The sequence below is a fragment of the Parathielavia appendiculata genome (genome assembly GCF_033297405.1).
Source record: "Parathielavia appendiculata strain CBS 731.68 unplaced genomic scaffold N657scaffold_3, whole genome shotgun sequence".
NCBI lineage: Eukaryota > Fungi > Ascomycota > Sordariomycetes > Sordariales > Chaetomiaceae > Parathielavia > Parathielavia appendiculata.
In genome coordinates this window covers 1,572,909-1,588,332 of record NW_026944222.1, presented here as the reverse complement: position 1 = coordinate 1,588,332, position 15,424 = coordinate 1,572,909, and the positions used below count along the sequence as shown (strand labels likewise).

At 56.6% G+C, this 15,424-nt stretch overlaps 8 protein-coding genes across 8 annotated transcripts; 4 read left to right on the top strand and 4 right to left on the bottom strand.

The window, feature by feature from the left end:
- Positions 1-194: 194 nt before the first annotated feature.
- N657DRAFT_591944 (transcription initiation factor IIA, gamma subunit) lies at positions 195-1,203 on the top strand (the record flags this gene model as incomplete). Its single annotated transcript, XM_062789920.1, has 3 exons — positions 195-241; positions 325-472; positions 620-1,203. The coding sequence occupies 3 exons, from the start codon at positions 195-197 to the stop codon at positions 767-769; spliced, it is 345 nt and encodes a 114-aa protein (XP_062649773.1). The 3' UTR covers positions 770-1,203.
- A 322-nt stretch (positions 1,204-1,525) lies between these two features.
- On the top strand, positions 1,526-2,549 carry N657DRAFT_632166 (uncharacterized protein; the record flags this gene model as incomplete). Its single annotated transcript, XM_062791125.1, has 5 exons — positions 1,526-1,573; positions 1,685-1,869; positions 1,956-2,052; positions 2,110-2,145; positions 2,340-2,549. 5 exons carry the CDS (start codon positions 1,526-1,528, stop codon positions 2,547-2,549), a joined length of 576 nt encoding a protein of 191 aa, XP_062649772.1.
- An 831-nt stretch (positions 2,550-3,380) lies between these two features.
- On the top strand, positions 3,381-5,657 carry N657DRAFT_567337 (uncharacterized protein; the record flags this gene model as incomplete). The annotated part of the gene is made up of 1 exon (XM_062788501.1): positions 3,381-5,657. One exon carries the CDS (start codon positions 3,381-3,383, stop codon positions 5,655-5,657), a length of 2,277 nt encoding a protein of 758 aa, XP_062649771.1.
- A 24-nt stretch (positions 5,658-5,681) lies between these two features.
- N657DRAFT_642762 (protein import receptor MAS20) lies at positions 5,682-6,895 on the bottom strand. The gene is made up of 4 exons (XM_062792404.1): positions 6,773-6,895; positions 6,449-6,694; positions 6,281-6,381; positions 5,682-6,220 (listed from the first exon to the last, which is right to left on the bottom strand). Exons 1-4 carry the CDS (start codon positions 6,837-6,839, stop codon positions 6,080-6,082), a joined length of 555 nt encoding a protein of 184 aa, XP_062649770.1. The 5' UTR covers positions 6,840-6,895; the 3' UTR covers positions 5,682-6,079.
- Positions 6,896-7,076: 181 nt separating this feature from the next.
- On the bottom strand, positions 7,077-8,833 carry N657DRAFT_642761 (SET domain-containing protein). Its single transcript, XM_062792403.1, has 2 exons — positions 8,583-8,833; positions 7,077-8,524 (listed from the first exon to the last, which is right to left on the bottom strand). The coding sequence occupies exons 1-2, from the start codon at positions 8,583-8,585 to the stop codon at positions 7,565-7,567; spliced, it is 963 nt and encodes a 320-aa protein (XP_062649769.1). The 5' UTR covers positions 8,586-8,833; the 3' UTR covers positions 7,077-7,564.
- Positions 8,834-9,877: 1,044 nt separating this feature from the next.
- Positions 9,878-11,807, bottom strand: N657DRAFT_642760 (uncharacterized protein). Its single transcript, XM_062792402.1, has one exon. It carries the CDS (start codon positions 11,407-11,409, stop codon positions 10,072-10,074), a length of 1,338 nt encoding a protein of 445 aa, XP_062649768.1. The 5' UTR covers positions 11,410-11,807; the 3' UTR covers positions 9,878-10,071.
- Positions 11,763-13,212, top strand: N657DRAFT_287606 (aldolase). The gene is made up of 2 exons (XM_062786631.1): positions 11,763-11,957; positions 12,028-13,212. Exon 2 carries the CDS (start codon positions 12,186-12,188, stop codon positions 13,050-13,052), a length of 867 nt encoding a protein of 288 aa, XP_062649767.1. The 5' UTR covers positions 11,763-11,957; positions 12,028-12,185; the 3' UTR covers positions 13,053-13,212.
- A 5-nt stretch (positions 13,213-13,217) lies between these two features.
- N657DRAFT_642758 (dihydroxyacetone kinase) lies at positions 13,218-15,277 on the bottom strand. Its single transcript, XM_062792401.1, has one exon. It carries the CDS (start codon positions 15,152-15,154, stop codon positions 13,373-13,375), a length of 1,782 nt encoding a protein of 593 aa, XP_062649766.1. The 5' UTR covers positions 15,155-15,277; the 3' UTR covers positions 13,218-13,372.
- Between the last annotated feature and the right edge of the window lie 147 nt (positions 15,278-15,424).

Genomic DNA, 15,424 nt, shown 5'->3' with positions numbered 1-15,424 from the left:
CGGCGCCGCGCCGCCCGCCAACTGCCAAGACTTTAGGAAAGCAGAACCAGTCACGTGACTGAACGTCTGACGGGCCCACACTCGGCTGCAAGACGAACATGTACGGACTAAACTTCCCCGAACTCGAATCGACTTGCCCCTCTACAGCCCCAAGGGTCAGTCGCCGGAAATCATCGGCGAGAGAACCAGGCAAAATGGCGAGCTCAGCAACAAACTACTACGATCTATATCGTCATGGAAGGTAGACTTGTCTTGTTAATGCCATGCGCAGCCGTTGCGCAGGTTCGGAGGGGAATCCTCTTGGCTGACCTTGCACACTCGTAGTCTCGGTGTCGCCTTGACAGACGCTCTTGACGAGCTGATTGGGGACGAGCGCATCGACCCGCAGCTCGCCATGAAGGTCCTCACCCAGTTCGACCGCGTCATCGCCGAGACCCTGCAGGAAAAAGTCAAAGCCCGGTTGACCTTCAAGGTGATTACCCTTCTGTGGTCCTGGGGGAACCCGATTGCCTGAGGAGGCATTGCAATGGGAGGCCATGGGCTTTCCTGACGTTGGCGCGGGTGGCTTTGAGCAGGCTTGAAGCACTTCATACAAACTGAGCTGACCGGCCCCTCACAGGGTTCTCTCGACACATACCGCTTCTGCGATGAAGTCTGGACCTTCCTGATCCGCAACGTCACGTTCAAACTCGACAATGGCAGCCAAACTGTACAAGCCGATAAGGTTAAGATTGTCAGCTGCAGCTCAAAGAAGACGGAGGAGAAGTAGGAGGCTTCTATACCTTCCGTGACAACCGATGAAGGCCGGAGCGGAACTGGGGTTTGAGAATAGCGTGTATCCATCAGGTCTCGTGGGCCTCTGGAACGGTTCAATAACTGCACCGTAACTGGGCTGTCATTTTCTTCAGGCTCGGATTATGGCTGGCGTTGGCTTTGGGGCACATTCAGGGCATGGACAAGGAGTCAGGGTGGGATGGCGTTTATGGTTACGGAAGGATGATATCTGCAAAAACTAGACATGTTACCTTGCCTATGGTATTGGCTTACACCTCGGAGTGGTTGGAGTAGGATGCTTGAAGGAGCACTGCAACTCGCAGCTTTCGCTTGACATTTGCATTTGTAAAATCCATATCACAGCTTTCTCAAATCCCATCCTGGGTCTTCAACACTCCCCTTCAATGTGTTCCGTTGCTGGAGGCTTGGCATAAGCGTCGGATATTTCCGTCTACCTCGGACCCCCTTCCTCCATTCTCCTGCCCAGTCATCACTTAACCTGCATGACCCCAAGCCCAAGACACGGGGAACACGATATCGTACCCCTAGAACGCTGTCAGAATCCGCGTGCGCTACAACGTAACAGTGTCCCTGAAACTGCATTAGAGTGTTGGTACCACAGATCCTTGGAAGCCGATCCGCCCGAGCCGGGCCCCATTGTTCTCGAAACTGCGAATGCCTATCGGTACCTAGGTACCTGGCTTACCTTATAATCCTTTGCACTCTTCCCGACCAACATCCTCCAACAACAATGCCGCCAACACTCCGTCCACGCAAGCAGGATTCTGGAGCTGTGCCTGTAAGGGCTCTTTCCCCTCACACAACAACAACGACCGGGCCATCCACTGAGTCTCGTTCAACCGTACACCACAAGAAGAGGTTTGCGGGGCGAATAAAGAATGAGAAACAGCCGGGTGACGAGATGAGCCCGTCGGATGAAGAGCGGCCGTTTCTCGACCGTCCGGCAACAGCGACCGAGGATGAGGTTGAGGTGTCATCGCTTAAAAGTCGGAGCTGGGCACAGCGGAATCAGTGGATCGTTTTTGCGCTGGCCAGCGGGGCGTGTGCTGCTTTTAACGGTGTTTTTGCCAAGTTGTGAGTTCACTTGTCTTCCACATTGGCTGGCCAGGGGGTTGTTCTAGTTTCGGGAACGTTGGATGCTGATACTGAGTGTGGTGCAGGACAACCACGGAGTTGACGGCGTCCTTTTCTTTGGTTATTGCGCGCATGCTGGAACTTGAGAGGTTGGAGCGAGTTATTGAGGTTGCTGTGAGATGTGTAAGTCTTTCTTCGTACGCAAGGATCGAGTCTGCTTAAGAGACTGACACGATCCAGACATTTTTCGGGTTGAATCTCGCATTCAACGGTGTTGTAAGTCATGCCGTCTAAATATTGTTCTCTATCTCCCCGACACCTGCTTCGTATCCCGCAAACCACACAGCCGGTCTCCTCAGTCCTACGAGTTGCATGTGTCCCGATGCAGTCCATCACCATCAGAAAAAGTCCCATCTTCATCCATCTCGTTGCTCTCCCCATTTCCTTCAGCATGAACTAACCACCTCCAGATGTGGACTCTCTTCACAACGGCCCTCGCGCGCGGCAACTCGACAACCCAGGTCTCCATCATGAATACCTCGGCCAACTTTGTAATCACTGCTTTGCTCGGGTATGCCATCTTTTCCGAGGCGCTGCCGCCACTGTGGTGGCTGGGGGCTGCGATGCTCGTGGCGGGAAACGTAATTATCGGGCGGAAAGATGAGGGGTTGTCCAAGTAGGAGCAGCAAGGGGAGGGAGAAGGTGTGGAGGTGATTTCGGGGGAGGAGAATGCTTTGGTTTGTGGTGATGGGTTGGGAATAGTCCCGGGCAAGGGAGTGGAGGCCCGGTTCATTCACCTGCTGGGCAAGACGGAGAGAAGAAGGATGAGGATGAAGATGTCGCAGACTGAGGATGTAGGGATGTAGAGTGTGGAGGGACGGTTTCTGAGTTCATGGCTATAGACGATGATACCCATGGTCCCTCCGTATTCGACGAATGGTTCGGAATGTGTGCACACTGTGGTTATCAGACCATGAAACAAGCGGTTGGTCTATATTCGATGCCTTGAGATATCTGCTGCTCCAATGGAACCCCAAACAAACTCAAAAAATGTTCTGAACTCTCATAAAGTAAGCTCAGAGCCTTCACCTCCCAAACTGAACCACAGCCATTCGGTGTCCCCTCCTACAGGCACCTTGGAGGTAACAAGCATAGGTCGGGTACCTTTGACTACCTGTAAAGCGAGGGGGTGGCGATAATGATAAGCTTTAAGCGACAATGCGGGGCACAGGTTGGTTCTTTTCAAAACTTTTTGCGACTGAACAACCCGCCTCCCATCAAGGTATTTTGGGTGTGCTGCATAAGGCACACATCGCTCCGGTGAGCGCTGAGCAGCCATGTTTCCCGATAGCCGGGGCGTGAGCCCCTCGGTGATAGAGGAGACTGCAGAGTGTCAGTTCCCTGCACTGGTGTTGCTATGTCGCTGACTTTGGAGAGCTAGCCAAGACTAACACCCCTTCGCCTTCACAGATGTCCTCGACCTATGGCACAAATACCGAATCCCCATCATCATGTCGACCCTGTTTGTTCTGAGTCTGCTGCGGACATATTTACATTCGACTCAGCAACGAGAGCCGTTGCGGGTGCTGCAAAAGGTGTACGAGAAATCGGCCCAAAACGGAAGCCTTGCCACAGACGGAAATCCCAAGGTGTCGGAGAAGGAGGACAAATCCAAGGAATCAGAAAGCGCAGGGGTGGAAAATGGCAAGAGTCGGACAAAGCAAGGGCCGAAACGGATAAAAGGCGACATCAGCAGGAGAGCAAGCAGGAACGGAGAGGCTGGGAGTGTGGCTCACAAGATCCAAGCTTTAGTATTTTATTCATCCTTGACGGCCAGCACAGAGAAGATTACCAAGTCTTTGGCACAGGAGCTGGCAGCTTCCTTGGGCTGCACCGACGACGAGGAATTCGACTCCGCATTCCTCCCACCGAAAGTGCTGGATCTGGCTGAGGTTGACTACGACGAATACTTTATCACACCCCCAAAAACCGACTACGAGCAGGTCGACTTCTTTTATCTCTTTGCTATCCCGAGTTACAACATTGACAGCATAAACGACAATTTCCTTGAGCATCTCAAGGAGACACATCACGACTTCCGCATCGACACGTCGCCGCTTGCTCCCATTCTAGGGTACTCGGTGTTTGGCTTTGGTGACAGGGAAGGCTGGCCGACTGAAGAAGAAGGTTTCTGCTTTCAGGCTAAGGAGGTCGACAAGTGGATGGCGAAGCTCACCGGACGGAAGCGGGCATACCCGCTTGGCATGGGCGACTGGAAGCGGGATGGCAAGGAAAGATTGTTGGAATGGAGGACTGGGTTAACGGACGTCTTGAAGCAGTTGGAACGGACTGGAAGCTTGGGAGACGGGGTCCCAGGTTCTGGAGATCCATTGGAAAGCGACGACGAGGAGGAGGCTGAAGACGATGGCGAGGTGGTCGTTGAGGAGGTATCCATTTCCAAAGCGACGAAAGGGCGTGGTGCTGGCAGTATCGAGGATGTCGAAGACATTGGCCGAATCATGGAGATGTCACGGACAGACGACCCCGGCCAAAAGCCAGCAGCGACACTCGCCATCGACTTCACCAGCGAGGGCAAGCAGGTAACCAAGAAGACCGTCGCCGTCACAATCAAGGAAATGGTGCCAAAGAGCTCGCCCACCTACGCTGCCCTGACCAAGCAGGGTTACTCGATCGTCGGTTCCCACTCAGGGGTCAAGATCTGCCGCTGGACGAAATCCGCTCTGCGCGGCCGGGGATCCTGCTACAAATTCTCCTTTTACGGCATCAATTCACACCAATGCATGGAGTCCACCCCATCTCTCTCCTGCTCTAACAAATGCGTCTTCTGTTGGCGCCACGGCACCAACCCCGTCGGCACGACCTGGCGGTGGGTGGTGGACCCGCCCCAACTGATCTTTGACGGGGTCAAAGAGAACCACTACAAAAAGATCAAGATGATGCGCGGCGTGCCGGGGGTCCGGGCCGAGCGCTTCGCTGAGGCCATGCGCATCCGGCACTGCGCCCTCTCGCTCGTCGGCGAGCCTATATTCTATCCGCACATCAACGAGTTTCTGCGGCTGCTTCATGGCGAGCGCATCTCATCCTTCCTCGTCTGCAACGCCCAGCACCCGGACCAGCTCGCGGCGCTGCAGCATGTCACGCAACTGTACGTCAGCATCGACGCGTCCAACCGTGAGTCGCTCCGCCGCATCGACCGCCCGCTGCACCGCGACTTCTGGGAGCGCTTCCAGCGCTGCCTCGACATCCTTCGCGAGCGCCGCGTCCGCCAGCGCACCGTCTTCCGCCTGACGCTGGTCAAGGGTTTCAACATTGACGACGAGGCCGAGGGGTACGCCGACCTGGTCGAGAGAGGCCTGCCGTGCTTTGTCGAGGTCAAGGGCGTGACCTACTGCGGCACCTCGACGTCGAGCAGCGCGGGGCTGACTATGGCAAATGTGCCGTTCTACCAGGAGGTGTGCGACTTTGTCGTGGCGCTGGAGAAGGCGTTGCGGAAGAGGGGGCTAGCGTATGGGATCGCGGCCGAGCACGCGCACAGTTGCTGTATCCTGCTTGCTAGCGAGCGGTTCAGGGTGGATGGCAGGTGGCATACGCTGATTGATTATGATCGGTTCTTCGAGCTGCTGGAGGAGAAAGGACCGGATGGGGAATTCACTCCCGAGGATTACATGGGCCCGCCGACCCCTGAGTGGGCGACCTGGGGGAATGGAGGGTTTGATCCGAGAGATCAGAGAGTGGATAAAAAGGGGCGGCCAATCGAGGCGGTCTAGATTGGGATATAGGCAAGTCCGTTGTGTAAGGAAGAGCAAATTGTGATTCATATTTGCTGTTTGGTCTCTGGAAGAATCGTCTGATGCTGTCATTAAGCCAAATGTACCCCGGGTGATACCTGCTGCGCGCAGATGCTTTATGTATACAGTACTCCCCACTCGTACAGCTAGCTTCCTCTGTCTGGCTCATTCGATCCCTCCGCTTCCATAGTAGAAGAGGGACAATGTTGTATTGTACAATGCATCTGACGTCCGCCCATTGCGCCATGCCCTATTCGCCTTGATGCTCAAAAACACGCGGTTCCCCTATCGGGGAAGATCGGCGGAGTGATAGCAATGGCCCTGCCAGACCGGACATCAGACAAGAAGTAAGTTCTCCGTGAGCATCACTGGCGCCGTAGCTGAGGTATATTTGTTCAGTTCTAGTCCAGGCCGACACCCGGGACGGCGCCCATCTCGCGCATCAGTTCGGCCACATCGACACCCGCGGGCCCGGTGTAGTTTGTGCCGATTCGGAGGCTCCCATCGTATGCGATCATCTCCGCCAGGATGTCCAGAATGGGCTGCAAACAGCTTGTGTGAGCAGGAGTTAACGACGGAAGGGAATGGCAACTCGCTCATACCTTGGATACTGTCTTGTCATAGATGTTGATCAGGTCGCCTGGCGTGGGGTACACCTTGAGCGCCTTGTAGAAGGCCAGAGCGGCGTCAATCGCCTTGGTAGCTGCATCGACAAAGAATAGGCGTCAGCTCGGTGTTCTTCGGTGCCAGAGCAAAGAAATCGGACGTACGGTCGGCGCCCAGCAACTCGCCAGCCTGGACCTGCTCCAGGAAATAGGCCTCCTTCTCCTCGGCGCTCCCCGGGAAGCCCTCCTCCTTGGCCTCATCGACGGCGTCCTTGATGGCCTGCCTCTGCTCGTTGAGTTGGGCCTCGGCCTTGCTCTTCTCGGCGCGCGCTTGCTGGCGCTGGCTGCGGCGCAGTTGCCTCCTGAACTCCGGACTGTGGCGGCGGCGGTAGTCGAAGTAAACTGCGTATGCTGTGGCGTGCCAGAGTCAGTCAGTTAATACTCGATATGTTGCAGAGTCGGAATCGAGGAGTGCATGAGGGCGCATACCAAGGACACCAGCAGCAACCGCGGCAACGGTCGCAACCGCCGCAGTCCGTGATGATGTGGACGACATTGTAATCAATCGGGTAGGAGCCTGTTAAAGTGCTCGTAATGTCGCAAACTTCGGCTCCGGACGTGATGGGGTGGCAGTTGAGCTGTTTTGGTTTGGGGATGGAACTGGACTGTCCGGGCAAGGGAGCTGTTGAGTGCGCTGTGTTCGGCCCTTGAAACTTTTTCTGGTGTGGTTGCCGGCTGAGCCTTGCCAAGGCTCGACCCATGCAATGACGCTTGCCAAGCTTATCCAATCAGAGTAAGTTACAGGATCCATTCTCACACTACCTTACGGTTTGTATCTCGCTGACAACCTACGGATCCGTACCTCCCCTATCATTCCTGACTCTCGAATGTGACGGATCGCGCGTCAATGATTTGAGAATTTTCCCTTACGATTTGGTTGATACTAAGGACCCATGGGACAAGACAATCCTCGCGAGGATACAGCAGCGGCCGTCTGCTGTTGTTCTGCCCGTAGGCTGGACTCAGACACTTCAACAAGGGGTCGAGGCACCGAGTATATCCCGACGCCCCAGGAACTTCAACAAGCGGATCGCGCCTCCAGACGCCATCGCTCTCCATCTCATCACAGAGCCCGCCTCCGAGTCTCCTCAGACACTGCTCGCTGCACAGCAGATCCGCACATGACTGATGAAACCAAACCAGTACGGGGTGCTGCTAGAACAGCATCTCCGCTCCGTTTGTTGACGGCACCCTGATTCCAGTTTCATCCCTGGCACATGCTCACCACAAGAAACCCCGACAACGCTTGGTGCCGCACAAGCACTTCGTCATTTCCCCAACCTTTGAGAGATCGTACGCATCGTCATCCATATGCTCCAGCCCGTCAACGTAGTCAAAGGTCAGCTCGTCGCCCGCGGGAATATCCTGGATCGCAAAGAGGGCCAGGTCGTGGATGTGCTTATCAGCGTGGTCGCCCACACGGGCAAAGATGCGCATGTTGGGGTCGCAGCTGTGGTTGATGAATCGCGTCGGACCGCTCATCCATTCTCCGTCGACCTCGAGCGGCGGTGCCGCCAGCAGGGGGTCGAGGGACTGTGGGTCTGAGAACTTGTCGAGCGCAAAGAGGTACACGTCCTTGCGCCGCGAGATGGTCGACTCGGCCCGTCTCCGATCCGCCTCTTCGCTCGTGATGATCTCGCCGAGGTACCGGTCGACGAACTGGCCCTCCCTGATGTCGACAGGGCACTTGACGCCCCAGCCGCGATCTTTGGTCCGGAAAATCTGCAGCGGTACCGTTCGGCCTCGCTCCACCACCCGGTTGGGACAGTTGAGCGAGCAGTTGCAGCCCTTGTGGCACTCGTAGATGGGTTCGCGGCTCTGTAGAATCCTATCCCTCAGCAGCCCGGCTTTTGGCCCGCTCGAGTGATATGCAAAGCGCTTCCGCCGCGGCTGGCTGGCTGAGCCGTCATCGTTCTCCTCATCGCTATCAGGGGCCATCTCGTCGAGGCACTGACATGTATTGTACATGCAATCCTCGTCGCTCTGGCAACTGCAGCCGGTCCGGAAGGAATCCTCGGCTACGGGCACATCATCGGCGATGACGGAGTGGTCGATGAAGCGGAAGTTGGGGTTTATTACCTCGTCATTTACGTCGTTGACGATGGTGATCGGGATGGACTCGTGTGTCGCAAAGGAGCGAATTTGGCACCAGTGGCACGCCTTCTCCTCTTCCGGGTCGGACTAAATGTCGACAAGTTAGCTGGTTCTATGGGTCCTCGGAATTGGTTTGCTCTCCTACCATACCTGTTCCAGCCCATGGTTGAAGAAATGTGGTGCGATCGCAGCCTCCATATTTCCTAGTTTGGTGTGGCCGCGAGTGCTGATGCGGTCAATGCTGATATTTTCTCATGTCCAACAGATGGTTTCCGATAATTTGGCGATGATGATGCAGCAGCTTCTAAAATCTGCAGTATCGCTCCGCCAACTGGGCACATCAGTCGTCGCAGATGGCAATGCAACAACGCGTCGGGGCTCTTTGAAGACGCGCCAAAGGTGCAAGGATTGTAATTGAATCGCAGTGGGGCTGGCGGCAGAGTCTGATCCGCCAAATTGATGATCCACCGGATTGGTAACGTAACGTTTGGTATGGTACAGTGGGGGTTCAAAAGTCTGCGGCAGCCCGCATCGAGATCCCCCGCCACACATTTCTTTGATGATGCACCCCAATAACGTATCTCAGCATAACTTTCCACTACCAAAAGGCCTAGCAAATTAGATACATACAGATGAGAGCCCAGGTTTCAGCCATCAATATTTTGTATACCAACCCCTGGCTTTCTTAACCGCAGCCACGCTTAGGCATAGAGTCGATCAGCTGGTCAATCTGAGTCTGGACGATTCGTCGGTGAAGATAGACAAGAGGGACGTTAGTAAATTCAGGGGTGAACTTCAGAGTCACTGACTCGGATCAACACCTCGATATTCCCCAACCAAAAGCAAGCAAACTTATATCTATCCATTGCTACAACCTTCGTCAGTGGGATTCTCTTCTGTGCACGCCATTTCCGCATGCGATGATGGCGGAGAACCCGGCGGACCGTTGATCGAGAGATCCGAGCATCAGCTGTGTCTATGAGCATTTGTATTGACAGGCGAGGGTTCCGCTTTGTCAACTGGATGATATACCGTTTCTCCCGACGTGTGAGGACCTCTGGCCGACCTGATCTAGGTCTAGATCCGACAGTGGTTGAAGATTCGAACCGTTGAAGTGTAAGTTGGACTGCGGCCCGGCTGACGCCAAACGCGCGAGCGACGGCCGACTGGCTTGCCCCAGCTCCAACGGCGCCAACAATGGCTGCACGTGCAAAAGGTGATAGTTCCTGCCCAGATTGACGGCCGATCGTCAATCTGGCACCGATTTCGTTCAAATTGAGCATGGTGGGTTGGAGTTCTGTTTGTTGGAAGATTGAAGATGCTGAGCATCGCGTCGCGTCGCGCGTTCAATTGATGTGGGGTGCCGCAGACTTTTGGACCCCCACTGTATAAGGACCTCCGGACCGCACCGTCATGATCTTGCCGAGTACAACTTCTCTAAAAGTTTTCGTCTCAACGCTCACAGCGTATTCCGCTCTCGCCATGGCCATCGCAGCTTCAGCGAACACAACCAAACTTTCGCATATTGTATCTTATTATATTGTTCTGGAGCGAGTGGATAAGGGTTGAGTGTTCGGACGGTAGACAGAATGGTTATCGATGAGATGACCTAGTGTCCTCTCAGAATCTCCCGCCTACTCGGATACCGGATGTGCCCACACATTCACCACAGCGTCTACAGAGAGTGAAGTCGTCCCAAACTGCAAGGCCTCACGCAACACCTCTAACGCCCGCTTGCCTAGGAACAGGGGCACCTTGATTCGCTCAGCTTCCTCCACGGCCCGTTGCAGCTTCTCGGCAACATCCCCAAGACTTGGTGAGCCCTCTGTGCCCTCCCACGATTTGGAAGCAACTCCCGCCCGAAGGGCCTTAATAAACGATGGGCCGTGCTGTTTCAGCATCGTGCTTGCTCCCGCCGCGTTAGCGCACAGGTCAAGTACCTGGTCGAGGTCCAGGCCCACCGCGTCAGCAAACGCCAGCGACTCCGCAGCTGCGCAGAGATTGATGGCCTTGAGGAGGTCAATCACCAGCGCCAGCTTCGCGTCCTCCGTCTCCAGTGACGTCTCAACCTGCCCCGTTTCGGTATACAGCCTTAGCAGGCTACTATCATCATCCGGGCCGTACCCCTTGGCAACCGCCTGGCGGTATCCCTCCTCCGCAATCCCTGTCATCGGCACTTTGAATCCGCTCCTCCTCGCCTCGGCCGTGATAATTCCCGTATCCTTGACGATAATATTGACCGCGCTCGCCAGGGGCTTGAACCCGGTCAGCATCCTCGGAGTGCGGTGCTCAAACATCCAGTTCCACGCCTCCGATGCCAACACCGCCCTCTGCGCCGTTGCCAAATCCAACCCCAACCTCTTCGCGAAGCCCATGACTTCGCTTGCCGCAAGGATTTGACATGCCGCGAGCACCTGGTGCACCATCTTCATGTTACTCCCCGCGCCGACTCCGCCCTGGACAATGTACAACTTCGCCGGATCCGCCATCTCGGCCAATAACGGCTGCGCCTTCGTCAGCGCTTCCTCCGACATGCCCGCCATGATGGACAGCGTGCCTTCTGCCGCCCGCGCCGCCCCGCCCGACACGGGGCAGTCGACCAGCAGGATATCCCCACGCCCGATGTCGCGCAGCTGCCTCTCGAGCGACTGGACGTAGTCGCAAGGCACCGTGGAGCAGAGGAGCAGGGCGGCGCCGCGCGGGAGGGACGGCACGGCGGCGTCGGGCCCCTCGAGGAGCACCGACTGGGCTTGTTGGGCGGTGGCCACCATGCAAACGCAGAAATGCTTGTCCGAGACGGCGGCGGAGGGCGTGGCTGCTGTGAGCCCGCCGGTGGACTGGAAGCGCTCGAGGGTTGGCGGCCAGACGTCGAAGCCTGTTACGGCGTAGCCTTGCTTGAGGAGGTGCGTGGCCATGCCGAAGCCCATGGCGCCGAGGCCGATGAAGGCGACGGGGGGTTTGTCAGTGGCCATGGTGGACAGTGATCGATCTGTGTGGTTGTGTGGGTGACGTTTTGAGCTGCAGGCCGTCCCTCGGTGATGGCTGGCTCAAGAAGTGGTACTTGGAGTCCCCTCAATGTCAACAGACGACAGTCAATGGCAAAAGGTAGGTATGATTCTAATGGATAATGCTGAGCTATGCCTTGAGCAACTTGGACCTTGAACAACCCGTACGAAATTCCAAAGCCGGCGATGACCGAGTCATCCCAACCAAGCTTCCGACTCGCCACAGCTAATGCCGAACACCGGCCGGTTGAAGTCGAGAAGGTGCTCCGCATCTCGGACTCCCAAATACGAAGCCATCATCCCCGCTTCCCATTCCCATGTGTCTCGAGTGCTTGATGCCGCTTTGAGAGGGGCCAATGATGGTGTTGAGTGAGCTCTCCATCAACGCAGACAGTACATAACTCCCGCTTTCAGGCTAATATCCCATGCATACCCGTACTGGCTTGGCTCTTGGCGCCTCAAGTGGGTGAAGCCCAATTGGGAAACCCGAAGCATCTTTCGCCTTGGTTGACGAGGTACCTGTCAAGGCGCCTTCGACTCTTTGTGTGTGGTCATGAGCCTCGAGCAATTAACTTGGAGTGGCAGATCGGAGAATATCTAATCCATGGACTTCAACATCATTAGCAAGCACCAAACAACACCGTCAAATACAGCATACAACTGCTTCACTTTCAAACAACCACCACTCTTCTGAGTCTTCCCACAACCAGCTTCACCACACAGCCCACAACGAAACAGCCATCATGCCCCGCCCACCCCTCGCCCAGAATCGCACCATGACGATTCTCAACGCCGCCAAAGCCGGCGGCTACGCGGTCCCCGGCATGTGCTGCTACAACATCGAGTCCATCATTGCGACCGTCCGCGCTGCCGAGGCGGCCCACTCGCCGGCCATGGTGTTGCTCTTCCCCTGGGCGATACAGTACGCGGGCGACGCGCTGGTCAAGGCAGCCGCCGAGGCGGCGCACTCGGCGTCAGTACCCGTCTCGCTACACCTCGACCATTGCCAGACGCCCGAGCTGGTGCGCCGCGCCGCCGACATTGAGGACGGGTTCGACAGCATCATGTGCGACATGAGCCACTACGAGAAGGAGGAAAACCTGCGGTTGACGGCCGAGTTAGTTGCATATTGTCACGAGCGGGGCATCGCGGCCGAGGCGGAGCCCGGGCGGATCGAGGGCGGCGAGGACGGGGTGGCGGAGACGGCCGATTTGGAGGGGTTGTTGACGACGCCTGAGGAGGCTGAGGAGTTTGTGGCGACGGGGATCGATATGCTGGCGCCCGCGTTTGGGAATGTGCATGGCGAGTATGGACCGCGGGGCATCCAGCTCGAGTATGACCGGCTACAGGCCATTAATGAGAGGGTCGGGGAGAAGGTCAGGCTGGTGCTGCATGGCGCGGACCCGTTTGATGAGGGCATCTTTCGGAAGTGCATGGCCGGCGGGGTGACGAAGGTGAATATCAACAAGGGCATGAACAAGCACTATGCGAGGGTGCAGGAGGTGATGAAGGGAAAGCCCTTGACCAGCGTCATTGAGGCCGGCACCAACGAGATGCAGAAGGCCATTGAGCAGTACATGCACTGGCTTGGGAGTGCCGGGAAGGCGTAGGCGCAGCAGGTCTTGGGATGCCCTAAAAGATGTTTGCATTCAGATGTAGATGGAAAGTTGTTAAAAAGGATGGTTTCAGGAACTGGTTCGCAATCTGCTTGATTTGAACAATTTAGGAAGCAAAACAGACAGTCGAGAAGTACCGAAACTGCCCGCAGCGCAACGCAGAGAAACAGATTGGAGTTTGAACTTGTTCCGATTTTCAAGCTTTCAACTTCCAACACGACATCATGAACCAAAACTTCACTAAATCGGGAAATTACGATTCAGATTATCTAAATCATCGCGCGCCAATGCAGCAAAATGCATGGCCGAGTTGATTACATTGCTGTCCTCAATCCCCGAATGGCAACCATGGCACCCCAGGCGCCAGGATCCGGTGGGAGTTCCTTCCCTTCAGCACCGGCACCGACGTAGGTGGCTCTTCCCAGTCTCGGCTTCATCGTTTTGGTCGCTTCTGACCCCTTCACCGCAGCCGCAACACCGTCCTCGAAGCTCTTCGTTGCTGCCATGGCTTCGGCAAACGGTATCAGCGTGTCCATGACGGTGCGGTCGCCGACTTTCGCGGGCGTGTACTGCTTCAGGTGTTGCAGCGCGCTTGACAACGCCTTGGACCACACCGATACCGCTCCTTCAGCCTGAGCCAGGGCACTGTTCTCTTCGACGGCTGTCCGCAGGGACACAAAGAAAATGCCCAGGATTCCGCCCAGCGTGCCGCCCATCTTGCTTTCAACAATGTCCTCCAGCTCGGTGAGCACCTCGACCGCGGACCCTCGGGATGCGATCTTCTTTGAGTCAATAGCGTCTAGAAGAGCCGTTGCGCCAGTCTTGAGCGTGAGACCGCAATCTCCGTCCCCCATGACCGTGTCCCATCTCGTCAAGTCCGGCTCTGCTGTGATCAGCGCATCGCATGCACTACGCAGCATTCTCTCCAACAGCGCTGGATCAAGTGTGAGATCCCTGGAGCCGTCCACCTTCTTCTTGATCTCAGCTGGCGGCTGGACGAGTTGCTCTGTGCGTGGACGCCGTTGCGAAGTATTCTGACAACCGGCAACCGCTTCCCACGCGGTATCGGTCTTGAGGTCAAGGAACGCCTTGATCTGGTCGAGGGAATAGGCGCTGTTCGCGGCAATGCCTGAAAGATTCATAACCGAAACCGAGAAGGCGGGCGCGTTGAGCGACGTCTCCAAGCACCCCGCATAAACTCGGACGGGTGCAATGTTCCAGTCGGCCAACAGCTGCTGCAGAAGCTCGTCGACGAGGCCGCCAAGTTCGAGATTCGACATGCCGCCAAAGTTGCTGACCAGCAGCGCTGTCTCGTCCCCGGGCTTGAAGTGGACGTAGCCCCTCTCGGGGTCCGTCTCATCCAGGCAGTACGTCAGGATCTGCTTTACCAACCCCTCCGCTGTGGGCGCCGGGGAAAGCTTTTTATATCCCGGCTCGTTATGGGGCCCGGTGCCAATTTCGACTTCGTCTTCGTTGAGGGCTCCGTGTTCGGTGCGGCCTGGGACGTGGCAGTGGTCGAGAGTGGCGGCGATGCTGACGATCTGGCCATTGATGGCCGCGCCGAGGTCGTAGAGCTCGTCTAGTGACCCACCCTCCGCGGCCGCAGCACCGAGTATCTTGAGAACCCCGATTTGTCCGGCCAGGCCACGGCGTCCAACCAACGACCCGCTCTTCTTCCCGATCGAGACATCATCACCGCAGATCAGCATGCGACATGCCCGCCCTTTGGCCTTCGTCTTCTCGGCAGCGAGACCAAAGTGGAGGCAATCGCCGGTGTAGTTGGTGATGACCAGCAGCGTACCCTTGTCTGAGGGGACGGCATTGACGGCAGCCAGGATTTGCTTTGTGCTCGGCGACGCAAACACGTCGCCTTGCACGGCGGCAGCGAGCATGTTGCTGCCAACGTAGCCCGCCCATGCTGGCTCGTGGCCGGAACCGCCTCCGCTGATGATGCTGACCTTCGAGCGGGGTGTCGCTGAGTCAAACACTACCCTGTTAGTCTCGTCGAGGTTGAGGCGGGGGTTGCTGGCGACAATACCCCGGAGGGCTTTGGGGACGAGCCCCTCCAGGGAGGAGAAGAGATGCTTGTTGGACATGTTGGGGTTGAATTAGACGTGGTGATCAAGCTTGGGTAAGAGAAAGAAGTCGGGGAGGCAGCTCGAGAAGGGTCGGACCACGGCACACGCACGCGAGCTTGGGTTCGAGAATGAGAGTGAGCTTTTGGACCCCTGGCCTGTGACGCAGCCAGCTATAAGCAACGCCAATGAAACACTTGCCGGGAGGCGGGGCCGGCGTGAGGTTGCACGAAGGAGGGGGCCGAGGGGCCATGCACGATGAATCCGATTCGTATCGCACTTAACCCGGCT

What these genes read in the sequence shown, in the direction of transcription:
- N657DRAFT_642762 (XM_062792404.1), bottom strand. Translation starts at nt 6,839, where the DNA reads ATGTCGTCCACATCATCACGGACTGCGGCGGTTGCGACCGTTGCCGCG. An exon ending in CGAGTTGCTGGGCGCCGACC is followed by an intron (nt 6,382 to 6,448) that starts GTACGTCCGATT and finishes TTGTCGATGCAG; the next exon opens with CTACCAAGGCGATTGACGCC. An exon ending in ATGACAAGACAGTATCCAAG is followed by an intron (nt 6,221 to 6,280) that starts GTATGAGCGAGT and finishes AGCTGTTTGCAG; the next exon opens with CCCATTCTGGACATCCTGGC.
- N657DRAFT_642760 (XM_062792402.1), bottom strand. Translation starts at nt 11,409, where the DNA reads ATGGCCACTGACAAACCCCCCGTCGCCTTCATCGGCCTCGGCGCCATG.
- N657DRAFT_287606 (XM_062786631.1), top strand. Translation starts at nt 12,186, where the DNA reads ATGCCCCGCCCACCCCTCGCCCAGAATCGCACCATGACGATTCTCAAC.
- N657DRAFT_642758 (XM_062792401.1), bottom strand. Translation starts at nt 15,154, where the DNA reads ATGTCCAACAAGCATCTCTTCTCCTCCCTGGAGGGGCTCGTCCCCAAA.